Genomic DNA, 22,546 nt, shown 5'->3' on the forward strand with positions numbered 1-22,546 from the left:
CATCCCCAAGCACCCCGTGGGTGTCAGTGAGAGCCATGGGGGGGGTGTCACTGTCCCCCAAACCCAAAGCCACCCCCACAGCCACCCACCTGCTTGGTCGTATTCCACAGACTGCAGGAAGAGCCCCCGGGGTGGGGCCATGGCATTGACAGGGAAAGCCAAAGGATCCCTCACCTCCAGCAGCTCTTTGATGTGATGAGGTGCCATCCTCCCCATGCCAACTGCAACCAGAGCCCCAACCATCCTTCTGACCTGCAAAAACAGAGAGCACAGCTCAGGAGCTGCCCTGGCAGGAGATCTGAAATCCTGCCCAGAGTCCTGCACTTGTGGCATCAGCAAAGAGTGTCCTGAGCCTTGTTTGAGGTGCCACTGAAGTGACAGCCCAGAGTCACCCACTGGGGTTCACAGAATTATGGGATATCCTGAGCTGGAAGGGACCCACAAGGACCAGAGTCCAACTCTGGCCCTGCACAGACACAACAATCCCACCCTGTCCCTCTGTCCAAACAGTCCTGGAGCTCTGGCAGCCTTGGGGAGTCTCTTCCAGAGCCCAGCCACCCTCTGAGGGGAAGAACAGGTCCTGGCTGTCCCCCAAGTGCCTTTGGCATCCCCCACCTCCAGAGAGCACTTCCAGCACTCACTTTACTTCACCAGATCCTCACCCCACGGCCCAGCAGCCACAGTCACCCCAAAAGCTGCAGGAAAAGCTGTTCCTCCCCATTCCAGCAGGGCCTGCAGGGGCTGTCTGGGCTCTGCACTCACTGGGGGACACATCTCCAACGTGCAGAGGCATCTTAGTGCCCAAAGCTGGTGGGAGGGAAGGGAAAAGAACCAAAAACAACACCCCATTTCCTTTTGGTGTTCCTTCCCCAGGCACAAGAGCTGCAACACAACCATCTCCAGCCCCACACACTGCCCTGGAGCAAGGCCTGACCCCCCACATGTGGGGAGGGAGCTGAGCAGGGGTGGCTGCAGCTCCACAAACAGCCCCCACAGAGCCTGGGGCAGGAGCTGACAGGCCTGGTGGGGGGCTGAGCTCACAGGGTGTCACACACAAGCACAGCTTTGCAGGTGGGGGTCTGTGGAGGGGTTTGTTTCTCACTCAGAAAGCCAAAAAAAGAGATTTAAAACAAACAAAAAAAATCCTTCAAGTAGGACATCCCACCAGGAAACTGGTGTTTCAGACACCTCTACATGTCACAGCTTCCCTTCCCTCCCTCCACTCCCAGCAATTCCACACATTTCACACCTCAGTGTTCACCTCCTGCACAAACAGCTCTCCCACCTCAGCAGCTTCCTGGCTAAAAACATTCCTCCTGTATCCCTGGGAGCCCCCAGAGCCAAGGCCTGGAGCTGCCAATGCCACCTGCACACCAACTGCTGCTCCTGCATCCCTGCTCACCAACTGCTGCTCCTCCATCCCTGCTCATCAAATGCTGCTCCTCCATCCCTGCTCACCAACTGCTGCTCCTGCATCCCTGCACACCAACTGCTGCTCCTGCATCCCTGCACACCAACTGTTGCTCCTGCATCCCTGCACACCAAATGCTGCTCCTGCATCCCTGCTCACCAACTGCTGCTCCTCCATCCCTGCACACCAACTGCTGCTCCTGCATCCCTGCTCACCAACTGCTGCTCCTGCATCCCTGCACACCAACTGCTGCTCCTGCATCCCTGCTCATCAAATGCTGCTCCTGCATCCCTGCTCACCAACTGCTGCTCCTGCATCCCTGCACACCAACTGCTGCTCCTCCATCCCTGCTCACCAACTGCTGCTCCTGCATCCCTGCTCACCAACTGCTGCTCCTGCATCCCTGCACACCAACTGCTGCTCCTGCATCCCTGCACACCAACTGCTGCTCCTGCATCCCTGCACACCAACTGCTGCTCCTGCATCCCTGCTCACCAACTGCTGCTCCTGCATCCCTGCTCACCAACTGCTGCTCCTGCATCCCTGCTCACCAACTGCTGCTCCTGCATCCCTGCTCACCAACTGCTGCTCCTGCATCCCTGCTCACCAACTGCTGCTCCTGCATCCTCTGCTCCTCCCTGTGTGGTGGTCACACACATCAGTTTCTTGGACTAAACAAACACTCATTCTGCCCATGACCTTTCAAAGCTCTCCCAGAACTTCACTGTGGTGCTGCAATGAATCCCTGCCCTGAGCTCCTGATCCACTGACATTTAGCAAAGAATAAACCCCAACCCACTCAGGCCATCCCCGGGAAGGAGCAAAGTCCAACAAGCCAAAATATATTTATGCAAAGGCAAGAGCTGTCTCTGCCTGTGTGCTCTGATCTTGGAGTGCCCAGAGCCTGCCAACACATGGCACAGGCCAGCTCAGCTCCTCCACCTCTGTTATTTTATCCACCCTCACTAGAGGTCATCACATGCCATGACTTCAGCTTTGATGGCTCCACACTCAGAGTTAGCCCGAAAAAAACCCCAGCCTAACAATGCACAGCCCAAAATAGCCACAGGCTTGGTGTCTCCCCCCTCCTGTGCAGGTTTGGGGGTGGTTTAACCCTTTTTCATAATGAAACCACCCAGATTTCAATGCTTCCAAACCCTGCATGAGTGAGGTCAGAGATTCACCTCAGCCTGGTTTCCTCTTGGTGATGGAGAGCAGAAGGTGCTCAGAGAGAAGCAAAGACTGGTTTGGGTTGGAAGGGACTCAAAGATCATCCAGTTCCACGCCCACCATGGGCAGGGATGGCTCTCACCACACCAGGGGGCTCAGGGCTCCATCCAACGTGGCCTTGGGCACACCTGAAGTGTTCCAGTTCAGGGGCACAGCCCATTCCTGCCTCACTGTGCCCTTGCTGGGAGAGGCTGGAGCTGAGCTCAGTGGTGGGGTGACTGTCCCTCTGCAGTGTCACTGAGCAGAATTTCCCTTTTAATGCATTAAATGATTCCCAGTAATTTCCCCCTGGCACTGGAACACCTGGTGGAGCCAATCCCTGCTGCACATCCCACCCTTCTCCCCCTGCTGCCCCTGCCAGGGCTCACAGAGCACTGCTTGGCACAGGAGAAAAACCAAACTGAGCTTGTCAAAACAGGGTAAGAAAGAGCTGCTTGCTGTGCCCACAGAAACCTCCTCTCCTCCAAAAAAACAAGCCCTCCCCTGCCTGTTCTGTCTCCAGAGTGTGACCAAGGCCAGGAGGCAGAGGGAGAGCAGCCCTTCCCCAGGGAGGTGACCCCTAAATTTGGGAAGAGTCTCCCCTGGGAATACCAGCAACTCTCAGTGGAGCCATTTCCAAGGAGACCTTCCTGGCAGGGGCAGAGACTCTGTAGTTGTGCTGCAGAACTTCCAGGCCTTCCCATCACTGAGAGGCACTTCATGCCCCAAAGCCAGGCAGGAAAATTCCAGGCAGGCTCTGCTGGGTTCCAGCAGAGCAGGAACACGTTTCTGTGGGGTGTCACCACTGCACTGAAGGACAAGGAGGGTGGAAAACAAACCCTTCCATCCTCCCACACGAGTTTGGCAGGTTGGATGTTCATTTCAGACACAAACTCAGGAGATTCTGGTTCTGATGGATCAAAGGACACAGATCCTTCAGCTCTCTGCTGCCCCAGGTCCCTGTGGGTGTCACACAGCTGGAACTGCAGCTCTGCAAGAGCTGGAGCTACACAGGGATTGCTCAAATCCTCAGTATTTGGAGGCTGCAACACTTTGGTCCTTGCAGGCAAAGGGAGTGCTGGACACAGCCCCAAACATACCTGTCGGTACAGGAAGGATCTGCCCCTCACCTTCACCTCCCAGAACTCCAGGCCCCTACAGAAAGCAAAAAAAAGGCATTTAAAAATCACATTTCAAAAGGTTCTTTCACCCCCAAAGGGAGGAAATGTCCCAGGTGAGTGTGAGGACAGGCAATAAGACAAGTAAGTTTGGAAGGCCAGGAGGTTCCTCTGCTGCTCAGGAGGGTTTCTGGGATGAAACAATCCCCACCTGCTTGGCATGTTCCTGCTTTGTGACCTTCCTGCTGCCTCACCCCCAGGTGTAACCACTCCAAGGAAAGGGAAAGGGCAACACAAACCAAGGAGCACCTGAGCAGCAGCCAAGGCACTGCTGGGCTGAGGATCCAGCCTGATGTTCCCTGGGGAAAGGGAGGAACCACCAGGCACAGCCAAGAAACCCCCTTTCCTCTGGAGGTGCCTCACTTGGTCATGATTCCAGGAATGGCAGGATGGATTTCAACCCTCAGCAGTGCCCACTGTGACAACCACATGGCACTGGAAAGGTCAGGAGAAGTCAGGAATGTGGCTGGAGAGCACAGGGCAGCCAAGGAACCACTGCAGAGGGAGCAGGGCAGGGAGGGGGATATTTGGGGATGGAGTGGGATGGAGGGAGGGATGGAGGGAGGGATGGAGGGAGGGATGGAGGGAGGGATGGAGGGAGGGATGGAGGGAGGGATGGAGGGAGGGATGGAGGGAGGGATGGAGGGAGGGATGGAGGGAGGGAGATCTCTGTCCAAAAAGCCATCCCTTCCTTTCACCCAATCTCTTCATATAGAAACCATTTTCCAGAATGTTTCATGGCAGTATCCAATATTTTATGCAACATTTATGGCAATAACCAACAATTATGGCAATAACCAACACTCATGGCAGTCTCCAATATTTATGGCAGTGACCAACACTCCCCACACTCCCCTGGCCCCTGCTAAACCTGCTTTCCAAACAAACAGAGTTCTGGTTTTGCTGATGCTCCAGCACCAACTCTACCCCCAACACCACCCAAGAAACAGTCCTGCAGGGCAACACCTTTTGCACATCTCCTTCCTGCAAATACAAAAATCATCTGATAGGCCCATTAGATACACACAAGAACAGAGGCATCCCCCCCTTCAGCCTGGATTCTCCTGGCCCTGCTGTCTTGGGATCTATTAAGCTACAAAAGAAGGGTGAAAATGCTCAGGAAAAACACCTTGTAGGCTTGGAAGGAGAACAAGGTGTTAAATTTAAGTGGGAAACTTTGTTTTCCATGTCAGTCTCAGGGATAATTTCATTTACCAGCCAAAAAATCCAGCTGCCTTTTCCCACTTGGCAGCAGAAAGCAGCACCTTGCAGTGAATGGCACACGTTGTGCTCCAGCCCAGGTGGCAGAGCCATCACCCCCTGGGTGCCAGGGCAGGGGCTGAGGCTCTGGACACATCCTGGGCATCCCAAAGCGCTTGGCATGGATGGGGCACCAGCTCCACTGCCAGTGTTGCTGAGCAACTGAGACTGAGGGCAGGAATCATTTCAACACTCAGCCTTTTGGACACACAAGTGGCCAATTCAGGGGGTTGGGGAAGCTCAGAAAGGAAGGAAAGAAGGAGGAAGAAAAGCTGCTTTATAGGGCTAAGAGACTGTGGTTTATCATTCTGTGATTCCTCTCTCTGAAAGAGAAAATAAACCTCCTTAGATTAGGCTAAAAAAATCTATTTATAAGCTTTTAGCACTATCCCAACCCTTTCATTGCAGGAACAGTTCATTCTGCTGCTGCAGTGAAGAAATGATGATGATGATGATGATGATGATGATGATGATGATGATGAAAATGGGCAGACTCTGAGCCCCAGGACTGCAGATGTTCTCACAGGGAGAGTTTTACAGATTAAAAGCAACTGTAATTAAAAAGCCCTGAACAAACAGACAACAACAACAACAACAAGAAGCCCAACAACACTCAACTCTGTCACAAAGACCCAAACCCCACAACTTTTGTCTCTAAATCAGAAAACTGGTTGTGGTTCTTACTAACAAAGGTTTCCAAGAGAGTGAAGTGCTCTTTAAAGCCACCCCCTTCAGCCTAAACATTCATTAAAGCAATTAATATTGACACAGTGTAAAAATGACTCACTATAACACACAAGTTTGGCTTCATGTGTCACCAAAAGCAAAAATATTCCCCCAGGAGCTGCTTTGATGCTTTCAAGGCAGTTTTGAGGGTTGTTTTCTCTCTCCTGGGCTGTTTTTGGCCTGGTGTGGGATGAGTTTCTGCAGCAAGTTCTGCCAAGAGTGGCAACTTCTCTTGTTTTACATTAAAATTGGAGACACAAAATAGGTATTGAACCTCAGGGATCAGTCAAATGGCAAGAGCAGGGCTGGGGCTGGGGCTGACCCTGCTCCAGAGGGGACCTTGAGATGCTGCCACTGGTTATTTGCTCGGGATTCTGCCACTTGCAGAGCTCATCCAAAAGGAGGAGAGAATCCTGGGATGGGTGAGTGAGTGAGTAGGTGAGTGGGTAGGTGGATGGATGGATGGGTGGATGGGTGGGTGGGTGGATGGGTGGGTGGGTGGATGGATGGATGGGTGGGTGGATGGATGGGTGGGTGGATGGATGGGTGGGTGGATGGATGGGTGGGTGGATGGATGGGTGGGTGGATGGATGGGTGGGTGGATGGATGGGTGGGTGGATGGATGGGTGGATGGATGGGTGGGTGGATGGGTGGGTGGGTGGATGGGTGGGTGGATGGGTGGGTGGATGGGTGGGTGGGTGGGTGGATGGGTGGGTGAGTGGGTGGATGGGGGGGTGGGTGAGTGAGTGGATGGATGGGTGGGTGAGTGAGTGGATGGATGGGTGGGTGAGTGAGTGGATGGATGGGTGGGTGAGTGAGTGGATGGATGGGTGGGTGAGTGAGTGGATGGATGGGTGGGTGAGTGAGTGGATGGATGGGTGGGTGAGTGAGTGGATGGATGGGTGGGTGAGTGAGTGGATGGATGGGTGGGTGAGTGAGTGGATGGATGGGTGGGTGAGTGAGTGGATGGATGGGTGGGTGAGTGAGTGGATGGATGGGTGGGTGAGTGAGTGGATGGATGGGTGGGTGAGTGAGTGGATGGATGGGTGGGTGAGTGAGTGAGTGGATGGGTGGGTGAGTGAGTGGATGGATGGATGGGTGAGTGAGTGGATGGATGGGTGGGTGAGTGAGTGGATGGATGGGTGGGTGAGTGAGTGGATGGATGGGTGGGTGAGTGAGTGGATGGATGGGTGGGTGAGTGGATGGATGGGTGGGTGGATGGGTGGATGGATGGGTGGGTGAGTGGATGGATGGGTGGGTGGATGGATGGATAGGTGGGTGGGTGAGTGGATGGGTGGGTGAGTGGATGGGTGGGTGGGTGGGTGGGTGGGTGAGTGGATGGGTGGGTGGGTGAGTGGATGGGTGGGTGGGTGGGTGGGTGGGTGGGTGAGTGGATGGGTGGATGGGTGGGTGGGTGGGTGAGTGGGTGAGTGGATGGGTGGGTGGGTGAGTGGGTGAGTGGATGGGTGAGTGGATGGATGGGTGGGTGAGTGGATGGATGGGTGGGTGAGTGGATGGATGGGTGGGTGAGTGGATGGATGGGTGGGTGAGTGGATGGATGGGTGAGTGGATGGGTGGGTGGGTGAGTGGATGGGTGAGTGGGTGAGTGGATGGGTGAGTGGGTGAGTGGATGGGTGAGTGGGTGAGTGGATGGGTGGGTGGGTGAGTGGGTGGGTGAGTGGGTGAGTGGATGGGTGGGTGGATGGATGAGTGGGTGGATGAGTGGGTGGATGGGTGGGTGGAGCATTTCTGTGCCCCCTGAGTCCCTCAGCATCCCCCACTGGACAGAGGAAGACCAAGCTCTGCATTCAGCAACAACAACAAGCAGGAATGTCCCCATTTCCCCCCTCCCCCCCCCCATTCTTCCTTCCCCAGGGAAATGTTTTGTTTTGTTTGTCTTTTTGGGAAGCTTTTCCATCTGCCCAGACCCAGCTGGGTGGCTCCGAGAGTGAGCAGGAAAAGCAGGAATGGGAGAAGATGGAAGATGCTGGGAGGATCCAGGAGTACTCAGAGCACACAGAGCTCTCTGGTTTTGCAGCTCCCTTTCAGTTTTTGGCTGAAAATGTCCAAAGAGACCCAGGGGAGGAAACAGGGGGCTGTTGGCAAAGGGCAGCAATGCCCCAGTGAGGCTTGGAGGGGGCAATTGCTGCTACACCTCACAAGGATTCAAATCTAGGAGGGAAAACTACCAAAAAAAGGAAGTTTTTTCCCTAATCAGAAAGCACAAAAGTGGAATTTGAGAAAGAAAAGAGCCAGGTTTGCTCTCAAGCTGAAACACAAGAACCAGCAGGAAAGCAGCAGTCCTGCTCAGGTGATAAATATCCATGATCTTTCTGGGAAAAAAGTTCAGTTTCTGCTACAGAGAGAATACTTTCAGCCACTTCATTTCAATACTTGCAAGACCTGGTCCTGAGAGAACTTGATACTCAACTTTATCTTTTGCTTATGCAACGACTGAGGGATATTGGAGTTCATCCCCATCCCCTGGGAAGGCAGGAGGAGCTCCTGGTGGGAACTGGGTGGATCTGCATAACCACAGCACTGCCCCACGTGCTGGGTGGGTTTTCCCCCCTATTTCCAGCCTTTAAGCAAAGCCAGGACAGCAGCAGGGGAGGAAAATCAAATCAAATCCCCTGGCAGAGCTGGTTTTTAGCAACCAAAGTGAGAGTAAGTGCTGGAAGCAGCTCCCAGGACCTGCTCCGTGCCAGATTCCAGCCACCAGTTTATAACATCCTGCCTTTCATGCACAAACAACTGGCCCAGCTCCCCCTGCCCTCAGTTCCTGCTCATCTTTCTCCCTGAGGACACAGGAGGGGAAAGAAATGTCCTTTCCAAGCTGTCCCTCAGCAGAGCCCCAGCCCAGGAAGGTGAGGGTGAGGAACAGACCCCAGAACAGGGCTGGGAGAGGCTTTACAGCCTGGAAAAACCCTTGGCTGGGCCTCTGGGCTCTCACCTGTGCTCATAGTGGTGGGCCAGGAAGCCAGAAGAAGGTTGGATGTCCACCTGGAAGATGGTTCTGATGGGGGTCTGGGAAGCCGAGTCGGAGTGGAGTGAGCGGAAGGTGCTGAAGTCGTGGGTTCCCACCAGGAATTTTGCTGCCTCCTGCATGGCAGGGACATCCAGGGAGCTGGAATTAAACACACAGGGCACAGGGGAAGGGGCAGCAGGTGTGCCCAGCATGGCACAGGGGCTCCAAGTGCAGAGAATCCAACCTGGCACAGGGATATCACTGTGGGAGCACATCCTGACAGAGCCTGACTTGGGATGGCCCAAAGCACAAACCAAAATGCCAAGTGACCCAAAGTCTGAAGGTATTCAAAGCTCCAAGGGCTGCCAGGCACAGGATCTGCCCAAACCTTCACCCTGCTGAGCTCCTTGGAACAGCTCAACTCAAATAACTCCACCTAAATTGTTGGAGGCAGCAAAGGCCAAGAGACCTTTGGGGGTCCCTTCCATCTTGTGGAATATTCTGTGATTCTGTGACCAAAAGGCTTTGCAGTATCTGGGCCTGAGAAACTGAAAAAGATGCTGAGGTAAGAAAAATATCAAAGCTCATGATGGTTTTCCAAATGGTTTTGAAATGAGGAAGGAACAGAAATGGGATGAGGGAATGAAAGGGCAGAGATGAAACCAAGAAAGGGCCAAGGGGAGAACTCAGAATCTCAAGTGTCACTCAGATTTCTTCATCTGAAGGTCTGGTCAAAATAGTCTCAAGCAAAGGAATTCAGGCAGATTTCCTGGTGTATTTGCTGAGCAGATGTTTATTTTTATTTCTGGCAATTTAAGAAAAGCCTGAGTGAGTTCACATGAGCCTGGCTTAGGTTGTTCTGAGCCTGGCTTAGGTTGTTCTGAGCCTGGCTTAGGTTGTTCAGATCCTACCAGAAATCTAAATGTTTCTGAAAAAAAACAAAATAAAACAAACAAAACAAAACAAACAAAAACCCCCAAACAAACAAACAAACAAACAAACCCCCAAGATGAGGTTTTCCAGCATCATTAAATTTTTTTCACTCTGTTGACTGAAAATAACCAGCACTCCCAGACAAGAGCAGTGATGGCTCCAAAGTGCCAGCTCAGATCCCTCCACAAGGTTAATGTGTTTGGCAGCCCAGATGGGCTCAGGGGTGCTCACACAGGAGCTCCTCCACCACTGGCAGCCCAAATATCCCACCTTTTAGGAAGGAAAACTTCCTCCCCATTTGGAATTTCTGAGCTGCTCTGTCTTTCCTTCACATGGGGCTGCAATTTGAGAGAATTAATTGCAGTTTCTGGAGCTGATTAAAAGCTGCTCCCCAAAGCTGCCAGGAAGGCACATTGTGGATGTAACATCTAATCCTGCAGTTCCATATTTATTTTTCCCTTCCACAGCCCACAGAAGACAAAGTCAGCAATTTAATGTTAGGGCAATGTCATCTTCATTCCTCTCCTAAGACAGCTGAAATTACATTTTTTTTCCCATTACCCACAACTGTTCTCCAAGAGTGGTGATGAAATTCCCCCAACTGGCTACAAACCTGCTTTTCCCCCCAGGTTTCTTGAATGGATGTTTCTTTCAGCACAACATAAACTAAAAGAACAATAACAAATTATCTTCTGGGGTTTGTTTGCTTTTTTTTCCTCACCCACTGTTTATCATGCCCTAAGATTTTATTTTTTTTTAATGGCACTGGATTTGTTTTCCTTCCCTTGCACACACAAGCTCTGATTTGTTATGACTTGGTGGTTACTCCAAGAACACAAAGTGCACCCTGAGCTCCATCCCCTGATTTGTTATTGTGGGGTTGCTCTCACTCTTCAAACACTCAGGGAATGAGAGAGGAGATTTAGAGAGACAGCACCAGGGGAAAAGAAATAATAAAAGAATTCTCAGCCTTCCTTTTCCCCTGAGTGTGAAGTCACACCCAAACCCCTGAGATGTGCTGGGTGATGGATTTGTGCCCCTGGGCATCTCCTCAGAGAGGGTTGGGCACAGGGGGAGGTCACCTGAGGAAATGCTCAGCCCTTCCATGGGGAGGGACACCCAAAGTCCCTGCTGGAGCTTCCCCAGCACTGCTGAGTGGGCACAGCACGAGCACAACCAACAGGGAGCCCAAAGGAGCTGTGAGTGCCAGGGCTGGGTGGGCACAGCCCGGGCATCTCCTCTCTGACATCCTGTCCATGTCCACAGGGAATGGGCTCTCATAGGTGGGAATTACCCACTTCCTCCTTCCCTCGAAAGCCTTTCACAGAATCACAGAATTCCTGAGGTTGGCACAGCCCTGCCAGCCCATGGAGCCCACCCTGTGCCCGACGCCCACCTTGGCAAAGCCCTCCCAGCCCCTGGAGCCCACCCTGTGCCCGACGCCCACCTTGGAAAAGTCCTGCCAGCCCCTGGAGCCCACCCTGTGCCCGACGCCCACCTTGGCAAAGCCCTCCCAGCCCCTGGAGCCCACCCTGTGCCCAATGCCCACCTTGGCAAAGCCCTCCCAGCCCCTGGAGCCCACCCTGTGCCCGATGCCCACCTTGGCAAAGCCCTCCCAGCCCATGGAGCCCACCCTGCGCCCGATGCCCACCTTGGCACTGAGTGCCATGGTCAGTCTTTCCTTGGGCACCTCCAGGGCTGGGCACTCCAAACCTCCCTGGCAGCCCCTGCCAAGGCCTGACCACCCTTTTCATGAGGAAATTCCTGCTGCTGTGCCCCCTGCCCCTGCCCTGGCCCAGCCTGAGGCCGTGCCCTCTGCTCCTGACCCTGTGCCCTGGGGCACAGCCCGACCCTCCCCCAGATCCATCAGGGATGGCAGAGCCAGAAGGTGCCCCCTGAGCCTCCTTTTCTCCAGCTGAGCCCCCCCAGCTCCTTCTCCCCTGACTCACACTCTTATTTTCCCTCCCATGCCAAGGTGGCTGCCCAGGGGTGTTGCCCAGCAGACACTCACCCTCCTGCAGGAGCCCAGCACAGATCCTGCTCAAACACGGGCACCTGGGAGTGGTGGGCACAGCCCAGCAGGAGCCGGTAGATGTAGGTCCTGGAGAGGGCAGAGAAGCGGGCATGGAAGCTGCTGGGCACCCGGTGGGCACTCAGGATGCTGCAGGGACAGAGCAGGGAGGGACAAGGGCACAAATGTCACAATTTCATTCAAAACCTTCTGCCTGGTCACCACATGGATGGGAACTGAAACAGGCAGTGGATTCTTGGAGAAAGTGCATTCAAATATCACAGAATCATGGAATGGTTTGGGTTGGAAGGACCTCAAAGATCATCCAGTGCCACCTCTGCCAGGGGCAGGGACACCTTCCACCAGCCCAGGTTGCTCCAGCCTGGCCTGGGACACTTCCAGGGATGGGGCAGCCACAGCTTCTCTGCCCAACCTGTGCCAGGGCCTGCCCACCCTCCCAGCCAAGAATTCCTTCCAATATCCACTCTAAATCTCCTCCTGTCCATTTGAAGCCATTGCCCCCTGTCCTGTCACTGCAGCTCCTGGTGAAATGCCACTCTCCTGAGAGGCAGTGACCAAGGATGGGCACCTGAAGGTGCCACAGCATCTCCTGGCTAAATAAAGTCAGATTCAGAGTGTGTGATGCCAGAAGGCTCTTCTGCCTTATTTAATTTAGGACAAGGGGGAAGGGGTTCAAAGTGACATCTGTCATCACAAACACACTGACTCTGACTTTGGGTCGTCTCCCAATGCCTTTTGGGGACACTCACACTGTCACAAGAGGGATCAGTTGAGAGAAGGCAGCTACCAGTGTGTGGTTTCTGCTGCACAGACACCAAACTGCTCAGGCAGCACATCAAACTGCACTTCACCCCTGGCTGGGGGCACTCAGGTTCTCCTGAAGGTGAGAGAGGATTACACCGTGGAACCCTCCACCCTCCTCCTGCTGCTCCTGCAGCTCCCAAACCCTTGGGAAGGACCCCCCAGCACAGAGTCCTCTGTGCTCACTCCCAGGGGCAGCTCAGTGGAGCAGATGGAGATGTTTGAAAGTGGGTCACCTCCCTGTCACCTCCCCCAAGACACCCAGGGCTCTGCTGCAGAGTGCACAGGAAGGTGGACCTGCCCATCCATCCCTGAACCCAGCCCAGAGCTGCTGGCACAGCCCCTGGGAACCCTCTCACTTCCCAGGGACAGCCCCAAGAGCCCTTTTCTGCACATCTCCCACTGGCTCCAGGCAGTTCACTCCACAAGGAGCTTTCCAGGCAGCTGAACTTGCCTGTTTTTCTCTGTAAGCAGCAGGGAGGAACTGTGTGTCTCCAAGCCAATGCCACCACTGCCACCATTGCCAGAGGGGAGGGCACAGGGGCTGGCAGGGCAAACCCCCTTTCCCTGGCAAGGGAGGAAACAGCTGCCCTGTGTCTCTGCCCCTCCCCAGGGTGGCACCACAGCAGCTTTTACTGCCTTTGCCTGTCCCTCAGCCCAGGGCAGGAGCTCCTGTCACACAGCACAAGGTCTCTGCAGATGTTCCTTCACAGGATGCATCTCCTCACAAGGTGGTTTTTCTCCTGCTGATTGCCCTTTTGCCCTTGGAGGTTGGCATGGTGAGGAGAAGGGACCCAGACAGGGTCAAAAAGCAGGATACCATTTGGGACCACATAACAGTCAGACTTTTTTATTTACTTTAAAAAGGTTGGTGCTTGGGGGATTTTTGCCACTCAGGTGCCTCTGGCTCTCATGCCTTGACTGCAAAGGCTCAGCCCACAGAAGAAGAAATGAAAGCTGAGCACAGACCTCCACAAAGACCTGCAACACCAAGCCCAGGAGATTCCTTCCCTGCTATAAACCATCAGGAGAAATGCAAACCACATCCTGCAGTGAGGTTTGAGCCCAGGATGCTCCAGCCTCTTCTAAACACAACAATAAAATCCTTACACTTCTGTCCCTCTGCCTGCTGCCTCCACACATCATCCATCCTGAGCTTCTCTTGTTAACACTTCTTTGATTTTTATTAAATAACCATCCTTTTAGGAGGATTCTTTCAGTGAGGTCTATTTATGCACATAATCCTTTCCTGTCTCTCCAAACAGAGGCAAGAGATTCCTTCTAGCTAAGAATGTCTTTCCAGCCTTTATTCCAGCAGCCTCATTTCAGGCCTTGTTAAGATCCCATTTTTTGGAAATTGCTAAATAATGCTCAATAAAGACTCATGGCATTCTTTACCTTTCCAACAGAGCCTGAATTTCAGAGGAGGTGGAAGGGAAAAAAGCCCAAAGAAATGCCAAAGATGTCCTTCAGAATCACACCCTGCTCTCCCCACTGCCAAGAGAGAGCAATGCCAGTTTGCAGGAGGTGGGAGGAATCCAACAACCTTCACTGGGTGCTCACAAAACCAACCCAGAAACAGGAGGTGTGAGTTCCCTCCTGGCAGTGCCATCCCTACTTCAGGGACAGCAAAGTCCTCCCCAAATCACCCCACCTATGAAACACACTCTGATCTTTCAGGACAAGATCCTCTCACATGTTTTGCAAGTTTAAGACAGAGCAGTTGATAGAAGGAACCCATCAGACCACAAAGAAGGTTATTGTGGCTGATGGCACAGTCAGCCCCCTTGGAATCTTGTTTTCCTTCCAAGCTCCATCAACAACAATGTCTTCTCACAAAGATCCCTCTCTCCATCACCCCCTGCTTGTAACCACATGAAAGTTTTGAGTTCCCTCTTCAGCATTAGCAGAGAATTCTTCTTGGCAGAGCAGCATTTGCAGAGGGAGGGATGGCTGCTGAGCACACGTGGGCTCATGCCCAGCACCAGGAACCCTAATGGGAAGCAGATGAACCATTTTTGGAAGATTCAGCCCCAGGGAGAAGGAAAAGCTTCCTGATGAACTCAGGCTGACTGAGCAGGGCTGGGCTGTGTTCTGTCAGAAGGCATCACCTCCTGAAACGTGGCAGATCTGAGCATGAGACAACTTCTCCCCTCTGTGAGATCCCACTGCTCCTTCCTTTTGGAGATGTTCTCTGGTCCAAACCTCCTTCAGCAGCAATGGGTTGGCTCTTAGGACAAGCCTGAGCACAGCTATGGATCTGTGTCACCTCCAGCACTGAGAGCAGCAGGGTCCCAACAGCACTTTCAGCTCTCCAGGACAACTCATTCCATTAAAGCTCAACAACACAACTCACATGTTACAGCCCCAAATTCAGGGGAGGGAGACTGAGATCCAGTGGCTGCTGATGCTCAGCACAGCCTGACCATTACAGACTCCCTGGCTGGAAAATCAGGGAGTTTGGCTCCCAAACTGCTTCAGTCTTCTAAGGAAGGAAACCAAAACCATGACCTACTTCATGTTCTCTGTTACTGCTAAAACATCCAGAAGGGGTTTGACTTCCAGGCTGTAGAGTCTGACCTACTTTGCAGTCTGAGCACAAGTCACATTCTATTTCAGAATATTGTTTCAGAATATTATTTTTACTTCTGGAAAGAAATCCTCCCCAGCCCCACCCCAGAGCAGCTGCCTCAGGCTCTTTGCACACACGGCAGGGAAGGTGAAAGCTGTCAAGGGACAGGAACTCCCAGTCAGCCTGAGAGAGGGATTGGCTTTGTGGCTCTCACTGCTGAGGAATTGAGCTGCTGCTTGGAGAGGCCAATGGAGCAGCTGGATTTGTGAGTGCAGAGCTGTCAATCCTCTGTTATGTGCTAATATTCCACCTCAGGTTTGGTGCATGACCTGACTTGCTCCTGCCTGGCTGTCCCTGGGCTGAAATCAGAACCTTGCCTTTCTTTCAGGTGCCCCCTGGGAAACCTCTGCTTAAAGACTCAACCAACACTGCAAACTGCCAAAACACATTTTTGCAAAGCAGGTGGTGGCAGGGGAGGGAAAATTCCCCCGTGGATTGCTGGGGGCTGACACTCAGATGGATTTCCAGCAGCAGCCACACTCTGCATCCCCCTCAAGCAGCACAGGAGTCACCCACAGTGCCCTGGGCTCAGCTCACCTGCTCAGTGCCAGCACAAGAGGGTCCCACGGGGGGACCTGAACCAGTGTGGGCACTCAGGAGAGTGTCAGGATCAAAGGGAAAAGGCTTAAAGAAGGGAATAGCAGAAGGGTGACCTTCTGCTGCTTCTCAAGCTGCCTGGGGACTGCCAAAGGAACTGCAAACATCAGAGGGAAAGAGCAGATAAAACAACCCAACAGGCACCAAGAGGAACTTTGTGCCTGCAGACAGGAGGCTCTCCCAGCACCTTCCTGCCCTCTTTCCTGAGCTCACATTCCAAGGATTTCACTTCCTCTTCTCCTTCCCCCTCGGATGGCTCCCCTGGTGCTTGTCCAGAGGGGAAGGAATGCAGCTGGCTGAGCCAGATGCTGCAGCTTCTGCTCCAGCTCAGATCCCAAAGATAAAAGGTCCCACTGGATTTAAAGAAATGCAAAGCATCACCAACACACAGCTCCAGGAATTCTGCAGGGAAACACTGGAAAACCCAACCCTGAGGCCGTGAGAGCCACAGGCTACACAATATAGATAATATATAGTCTATATTATATACAATAGACAATATAATAGATAATATATATTTTATTAATATAGAATATATACTATATCATATACTATAATACAGTATATATTATATATAACATATAATACATAATATATGAAAACACATAAAATAGATGCTAGATAATATATATAGTTTATATTATATACAATAGACAATATAATAGATGTTAATATATAATATATACTATTAACATATAATATATACTATATTATATACAACAATATATCATATATACAATGATATAATATATATAATATATAATATATTAATATATATTCTTATATATAATATATAATATATTATATATAATAATATATTATAATATATTAATATACATTCTTATATATAATACATAATATATTATAATATATTATATATAATAATATATAACATATAATATATTAAAATACATAATCTTATATATAATATATCATAATATACAATATATATAATATATAGTACGTATAGTATATATAGTATATAATATGTATTGTATATAATGTATAATATATAATATAGATTATATTATATACAATAATATACTATATTATATACAATAATATACTATATATGATATATATAACATATAATACATAATATATAATAGAAAACACATAAAATAGATACTAGATAATATATATGTTATATATTATATATATAACATATAATATATAATAGGGAATAGAGAATACATAAAATAGATAACAGATAATATGTATAGTAGATAATATATATAATAGAGAATAGATAATATGTATAATAGATAATATATAACACATCTATTATATATATCATCTATAAGAGATGAGCTATCTTATATCAATATAACTCCTAAAATATTTAATTTTTAACATGATTTTACCAGCATTAACAACACTCATTTCTTCCCTCCTTCTCCAACAGCAGCACAAACACACACACAGGGCAGGGATCTCCCCACTCACAGGAGGGCAAAGCACAGCCCGAGGTCACTCCTGCAGGATCCCTCCCTGCCCAGATGCCCCCAGGGTGGCAGCACTCACCGGATGGGCTGTGGGCGCAGGTGGCAGTTGAGGCTGAGCTGCAGTTGGTGCCCGCTGAACTGGGGCTTGCCTGGTGCCCTCAGCACGTCCAGGTGGGCAGCATTGCAGAGGGCATGGACCCCCCTGTCCGTGCGGCTGGACACGTGGAACCTGATGGGCACGCTGGGCTTGAGCTTCTGGGCCGCCTCCTGCAAGGGTGGCAGTGCCAGGGGTCACCAAGGTGGGCTCACCCATGGGAACATCCTCCTCACCTGGCAGAACATCCTCATCACCTGCAGGAACATCCTCCTCCTCCTCGCCCACTGCCCACCCTGAGGAGGCACTCAGAGTGACGGTGGGCAGAGGATGCCATGGAGAGGAGGCTCTTTGAGGACTTCTCCCAGCACCACTGGATTTTTTTCCCCTTTTTGGCCTGAAATCAGCTCCAGCAGCACACCCAAAGTGCCCTGTGAGCTTCATCACATGGAGAAAATCAAGGGAAAACATTCATCTTCCTGTCCTTTGCCTTGGGTCTTTGGGGAGGGGGAAACAAGGCAGAGGATGAGCTCCTTAAACCTGGCATTGAGTGCTGGAAACCCAGGCCATGGAGGGATGGGACAGCACAGGGATGGGGATGGCACAGAGACGGGGATGGCACAGGGACGGGGACGGGCACAGGGACGGGGACGGGCACGGGGACGGGCACGGGGACGGGCACGGGGACGGGCATGGGCACAGGGACGGGGACGGCACAGGGACGGGGACGGGCACAGGCACAAGGGATGAGGATGGCACCAGGGATGAGGACGGCACAGGGACGGGGACGGCACAGGGACGGGGACGGCACAGGGACGGGGACGGCACAGGGACGGGGATGGCACAGGGGATGAGGATGGCACCAGGGATGAGGACGGCACAGGGACGGGGACGGGCACTGGCACAGGGACGGGCACCGGCACAGGGACGGGCACCGGCACAGGGATGGGGACGGCACAGGGATGGGGACGGGCACAGGGATGGGGACGGGCACAGGGATGGGGACGGCACAGGGATGGGGACGGCACAGGGATGGGGACGGCACAGGGACGGGGACGGGCACTGGCACAGGGACGGGCACCGGCACAGGGATGGGGACGGCACAGGGATGGGGACGGGCACAGGGATGGGGACGGCACAGGGATGGGGACGGCACAGGGATGGGGACGGCACAGGGACGGGCACCGGCACAGGGATGGGGACGGCACAGGGATGGGGACGGCACAGGGATGGGGACGGCACAGGGATGGGGACGGGCACAGGGATGTCTGAAGGACACCAGCCAAGGGTCTGAAGGACACCAGGCAAGGGTCTGAAGCAGCTCAGGCTGCAGCCTTTGCTCCCAGGCTGTAAACCCCGTAGTTATTGGTGCAGGCAGAAGTTCTCTCCCAGCCACAGTGGGAGGAATAAACTCCCATCAGCTGTGGGAGCACAGGAGGGGCAGCACAGCACTGATATTTATTGGGAAATAGCAAAACAAACTCAGCTAAGAACACCCTGAACACACCCCAGCAGCTGAGGAGCTGGCACTGAGCTGTGCCAGCAGGTACAGCACAAACACACAGCCCTGGCACACACAGGAGGGGGTTTTCTAACATGTATTTTCCCCTATATATTCCTCAGTTAATTAATGCAGGACTGGCCTCAAGAGCACTGTTTTTGTTTCAGGAGCAAGAGCTGCCTGAATATTCAGGTGATGCCTCACTCACCCCAAAACCCACAACAGGACTAAGGCAGAAAACAACCACCTCAATGACACCATCAGAGCCAAAACCCCCTAAAATTACACTGCACTTGAGAAGACTTTTAAAAAATAGCCAGCAAACTGCACTGCACCAAGATCCTCCAGGTCCTGCACCAAGACCCTCCAGGTCCTGCACCAAGACCCTCCAGGTCCTGCACCAAGACCCTCCAGGTCCTGCACCAAGATCCTCCAGGTCCTGCACCAAGACCCTCCAGGTCCTGCATCAAGACCCTCCAGGTCCTGCACCAAGACCCTCCAGGTCCTGCACCAAGATCCTCCAGGTCCTGCACCAAGACCCTCCAGGTCCTGCACCAAGACCCTCCAGGTCCTGCACCAAGATCCTCCAGGTCCTGCACCAAGATCCTCCAGGTCCTGCACCAAGATCCTCCAGGTTCTGCCAGGGTTTGGGCAGGGCTTTGCTGGAGAATCCACCTGTGGATCCCATTGTTGTTTCCCTTTCCCAGCTGTTCCTCTCCACACAGCTGGTTTTTATCTCCCCTTTTATTCTGCCTTTCCCATCTGCCTGCTGACTGGATAAACAACTGGGGCAATTGTTAAAGGTTCCTGCTGGGAAAGTAAATAACCCCCTGCTAAATGAGTCATTAATAAGGTGCATTTTAATCAAGACTCACACTCAAAAAAGAGGGAGCAGAACTGATGCTACCACAGTCCTCCCTAGTGAGGGCAGGCCCTTGGACAGAAAACCCAAGGAAAGTTGTTACAGGGAATAAGTGAAACATCTGAAAGACTGAAAACCCACAAAAGAAGGCAGAAAACCAGAAGAATGACTCGAAATTTCCTTCCCTTTCCCATCTCCATTTCTGAGCAGAGAACCCAATGGTGGTCTTGATTAGATTTTAATTTGGTACAAGAGCCAATAAAGTTCGAACTGCTGACTCACAAATACCTTCCAGACTCCTATTTGAGCAGTCAGGATTGTGGGCTCTCAGAAATGCAGTTAAAAGGCAGAGCAAGGCAGTTAAAAATGCCACCAAGCTGTAGGGGAAGGCCTGGGAAACAGAACAAAACTGCCTTTTCCCTCCCTAATCCTTCTCTCTGGAGTTCACATGTGCTTAAAATTAACAAGGAAAATCTTTATTTATCACCCTCGAGCAGAGAGAAGCAGACAGAAATGAAACAGTTTTCTGGAGCAGACCTTGGCTTGTGCCTCAGCACTTTGACTTGGAGCAGAAGCTGATTTTAAGAGCAAAAGTTTCTGAGAAGATGTTTGGGTTTCACAGACTCCTCCCTTCCTCCACCCTCTTCTTCCCCTCTTTTCTCATCAGACAAAAACCAGCAGTGGAACCAGAGTTGAGAGAGAGAACATGGAAAACATCCTCTTTTTTTTTTTCTTTTTTTTTCACTACAGGCTTGACCTTGTCCAGCTCCATGTTCTCCCACCTCTCTGGAGGGATGGCTGAAGGAAAGGTGTGCTGGGTATCCCAGGAGGAACATCCCCACCATCCCCACCAGAACCCTCAGTTTGTGAAGCTGAAGCCTTTGTGGAGCACCAACAGGCACCCAGCTGAGCATGGACTTGCAACTTTAATATTTCATTCAATTAGGATGGGATAGAATCTCCTTCAAGGGAGACTTTCTGACCTGCTGAACTCCCCTGCAGGCAACAAGAAGTGACCCTTCACCCATGCAAATGTCTCCAACCTGTGCCATCCAAAGTCCTTGGGGCCTGGAGGCAGCTCAAGGTTCCTCCTCTGTTCCTGTGAACTTTAATCTGTCATTATCACCCACACTGAATTTCAAAGAAGGGGCATCATTTACATGTTGTAACTGCCTGGATAGGGACGAGTTTTTCCTGCCCTTTCAGTACAAACAAGTCCCTAAAAACAGGCAGGTCTTTGATGTGAGGAACTCCAAAGGCTTCACTGGTGTTGGTGCAGATCCCTCTCCTGTCTGGGACCATCTGTGGATTCCTGGGGGGGAACTGAAAGAGTTAAGGACTTTATCCATGGGCACCCAGCTGAAAAGAAATGAAGAAGCCAGAGGGATGAAGGAGCTGGGCTGCCCTCCCTGTGCTCAGGGTTCCTAGGGCTCTGCTCCCTCCTCTAAGCCACAGAACAGGAAAACATCCTCTTGAGCAGGTGCTACAAACACCAAAACCTTGGCTTGGCACCTGCTGGAGACTGAGCCACATCTCACCCATTTAGCCTTTGCTTCCAGAGGCTTTCCAGACACCATTCCTGGAGCAGCAGGGAAGCCTCCCAAGGGTGCAAGTTCATCCCAGGGATGCAGGGAAAGAACTCCTTGTCTTCAGCAGGTCTGCTCTGCCAACAGGTTTCATTCATTAAGCACTTCCATATTTTTGAATGATGCCCAAATTTCCCCTGCTGAGTGCCAGAATGATATGGATCCACATTCCAAAGTGCTGCTACTACAGCTCAGTTCTCTCCTCACTCTGCACCAAAGCAGGAGAGGCAAGAGGAAGAACAGCCCCACTAATGTGCATTACCTGTGGTGGGGAAGCAAAACTTCATCCCCCTTCTCTCCCTGAAGTCTAAATAAAAAAAAAAATCCAAGATACTCAATCATCAACCTCTACAGGCACCAGGAATGTTTGGGAAAAATAAGGGCTCTTCAACCTCTACAGGCACCAGGAATGTTTGGGAAAAATAAGGGCTCATCAACCTCTACAGGCACCAGGAATGTTTGGGAAAAATAAGGGCTCATCAACCTCTACAGGCACCAGGAATGTTTGGGAAAAATAAGGGCTCTTCAACCTCTACAGGCACCAGGAATGTTTGGGAAAAATAAGGGCTCTTCAACCTGCACAGGCACCAGGAATGTTTGGGAAAAATAAGGGCTCTTCTACCTCTACAGGCACCAGGAATGTTTGGGAAAAATAAGGGCCTGCCCTGCCCTGCCAGGGACCTGCAGGGTTTATAAAGTGCTGTGTTCTAATAAATAGTCATGTGCAAGCTCCTGGTTGCAAATCATCCCATCCTCCCTGACTCACTGGGTGCAGCTAATTAAAAATCTCCCTAATTTGCTGTGGAATAGATACAAGTTGAAGTGAAAGCCAGGCAGGGAATTGTGGATTCTGCTGGAAAAAAAAGGGTTTCCAAAGCAATCTCCTACATCACTGAGATTATTATCCAAGCAGAGGTTGAAGATGACAGGTCCAGAGTTGGAGATGACAGATCCCTTGGTCTGTTTTCCTTTCTTTCTTCCTCTTTTTTTTAAGGGGGTTGGAAAGAGGAGGAGCAGAAGGTTGTGGCAAAGCTGCCCTGCATGGTCAGGAGTTGGTGGATGTTCTCCCTCTCCTGTCCTGCTCCCTTTTCCTTCCATGAGGAAGAATATCTGGCCTGAGCACGAGGCTGCTGGCCAAGAAACAGCCCTTTGTGGGGAATCATAGAATTAATTGGATTGGAAAAGACCTCCAAGATCATCAAGTCCAACCCTTGATCCAACCCCACTCCCTTTACCAGATCATGGCACTCAGTGCCACGTCCAGTGTCACCTTAAACACTTCCAGGGATGGGGAATCCACCAACAGAGAAT

The 22,546-nt window shown here is 51.6% G+C and overlaps 1 protein-coding gene across 2 annotated transcripts in view; it reads right to left on the reverse strand.

Annotated features, from left to right (window-relative positions):
• Positions 1–22,546, reverse strand: part of PUSL1 (pseudouridine synthase like 1) — a 29,228-nt gene that overhangs the window by 1,053 nt on the left and 5,629 nt on the right. Inside the window, exons 3-7 of one of the 2 annotated variants that reach the window (XM_071575488.1) lie at positions 17,272–17,459; positions 11,697–11,846; positions 8,738–8,911; positions 3,721–3,775; positions 175–252 (exon numbers count right to left, since the gene is read on the reverse strand). In XM_071575488.1, the coding sequence (XP_071431589.1) occupies positions 175–252; positions 3,721–3,775; positions 8,738–8,911; positions 11,697–11,846; positions 17,272–17,459 (645 nt within the window). Of the gene's footprint in view, positions 1–89; positions 253–3,720; positions 3,776–8,737; positions 8,912–11,696; positions 11,847–17,271; positions 17,460–22,546 lie in introns of both variants that reach the window. The other variant, XM_071575487.1, reaches the window with a different exon arrangement.

Source organism: Pithys albifrons, chromosome 22 (assembly GCF_047495875.1).
Source record: "Pithys albifrons albifrons isolate INPA30051 chromosome 22, PitAlb_v1, whole genome shotgun sequence".
In the NCBI taxonomy this organism is placed as follows: Eukaryota; Metazoa; Chordata; class Aves; order Passeriformes; family Thamnophilidae; genus Pithys; species Pithys albifrons.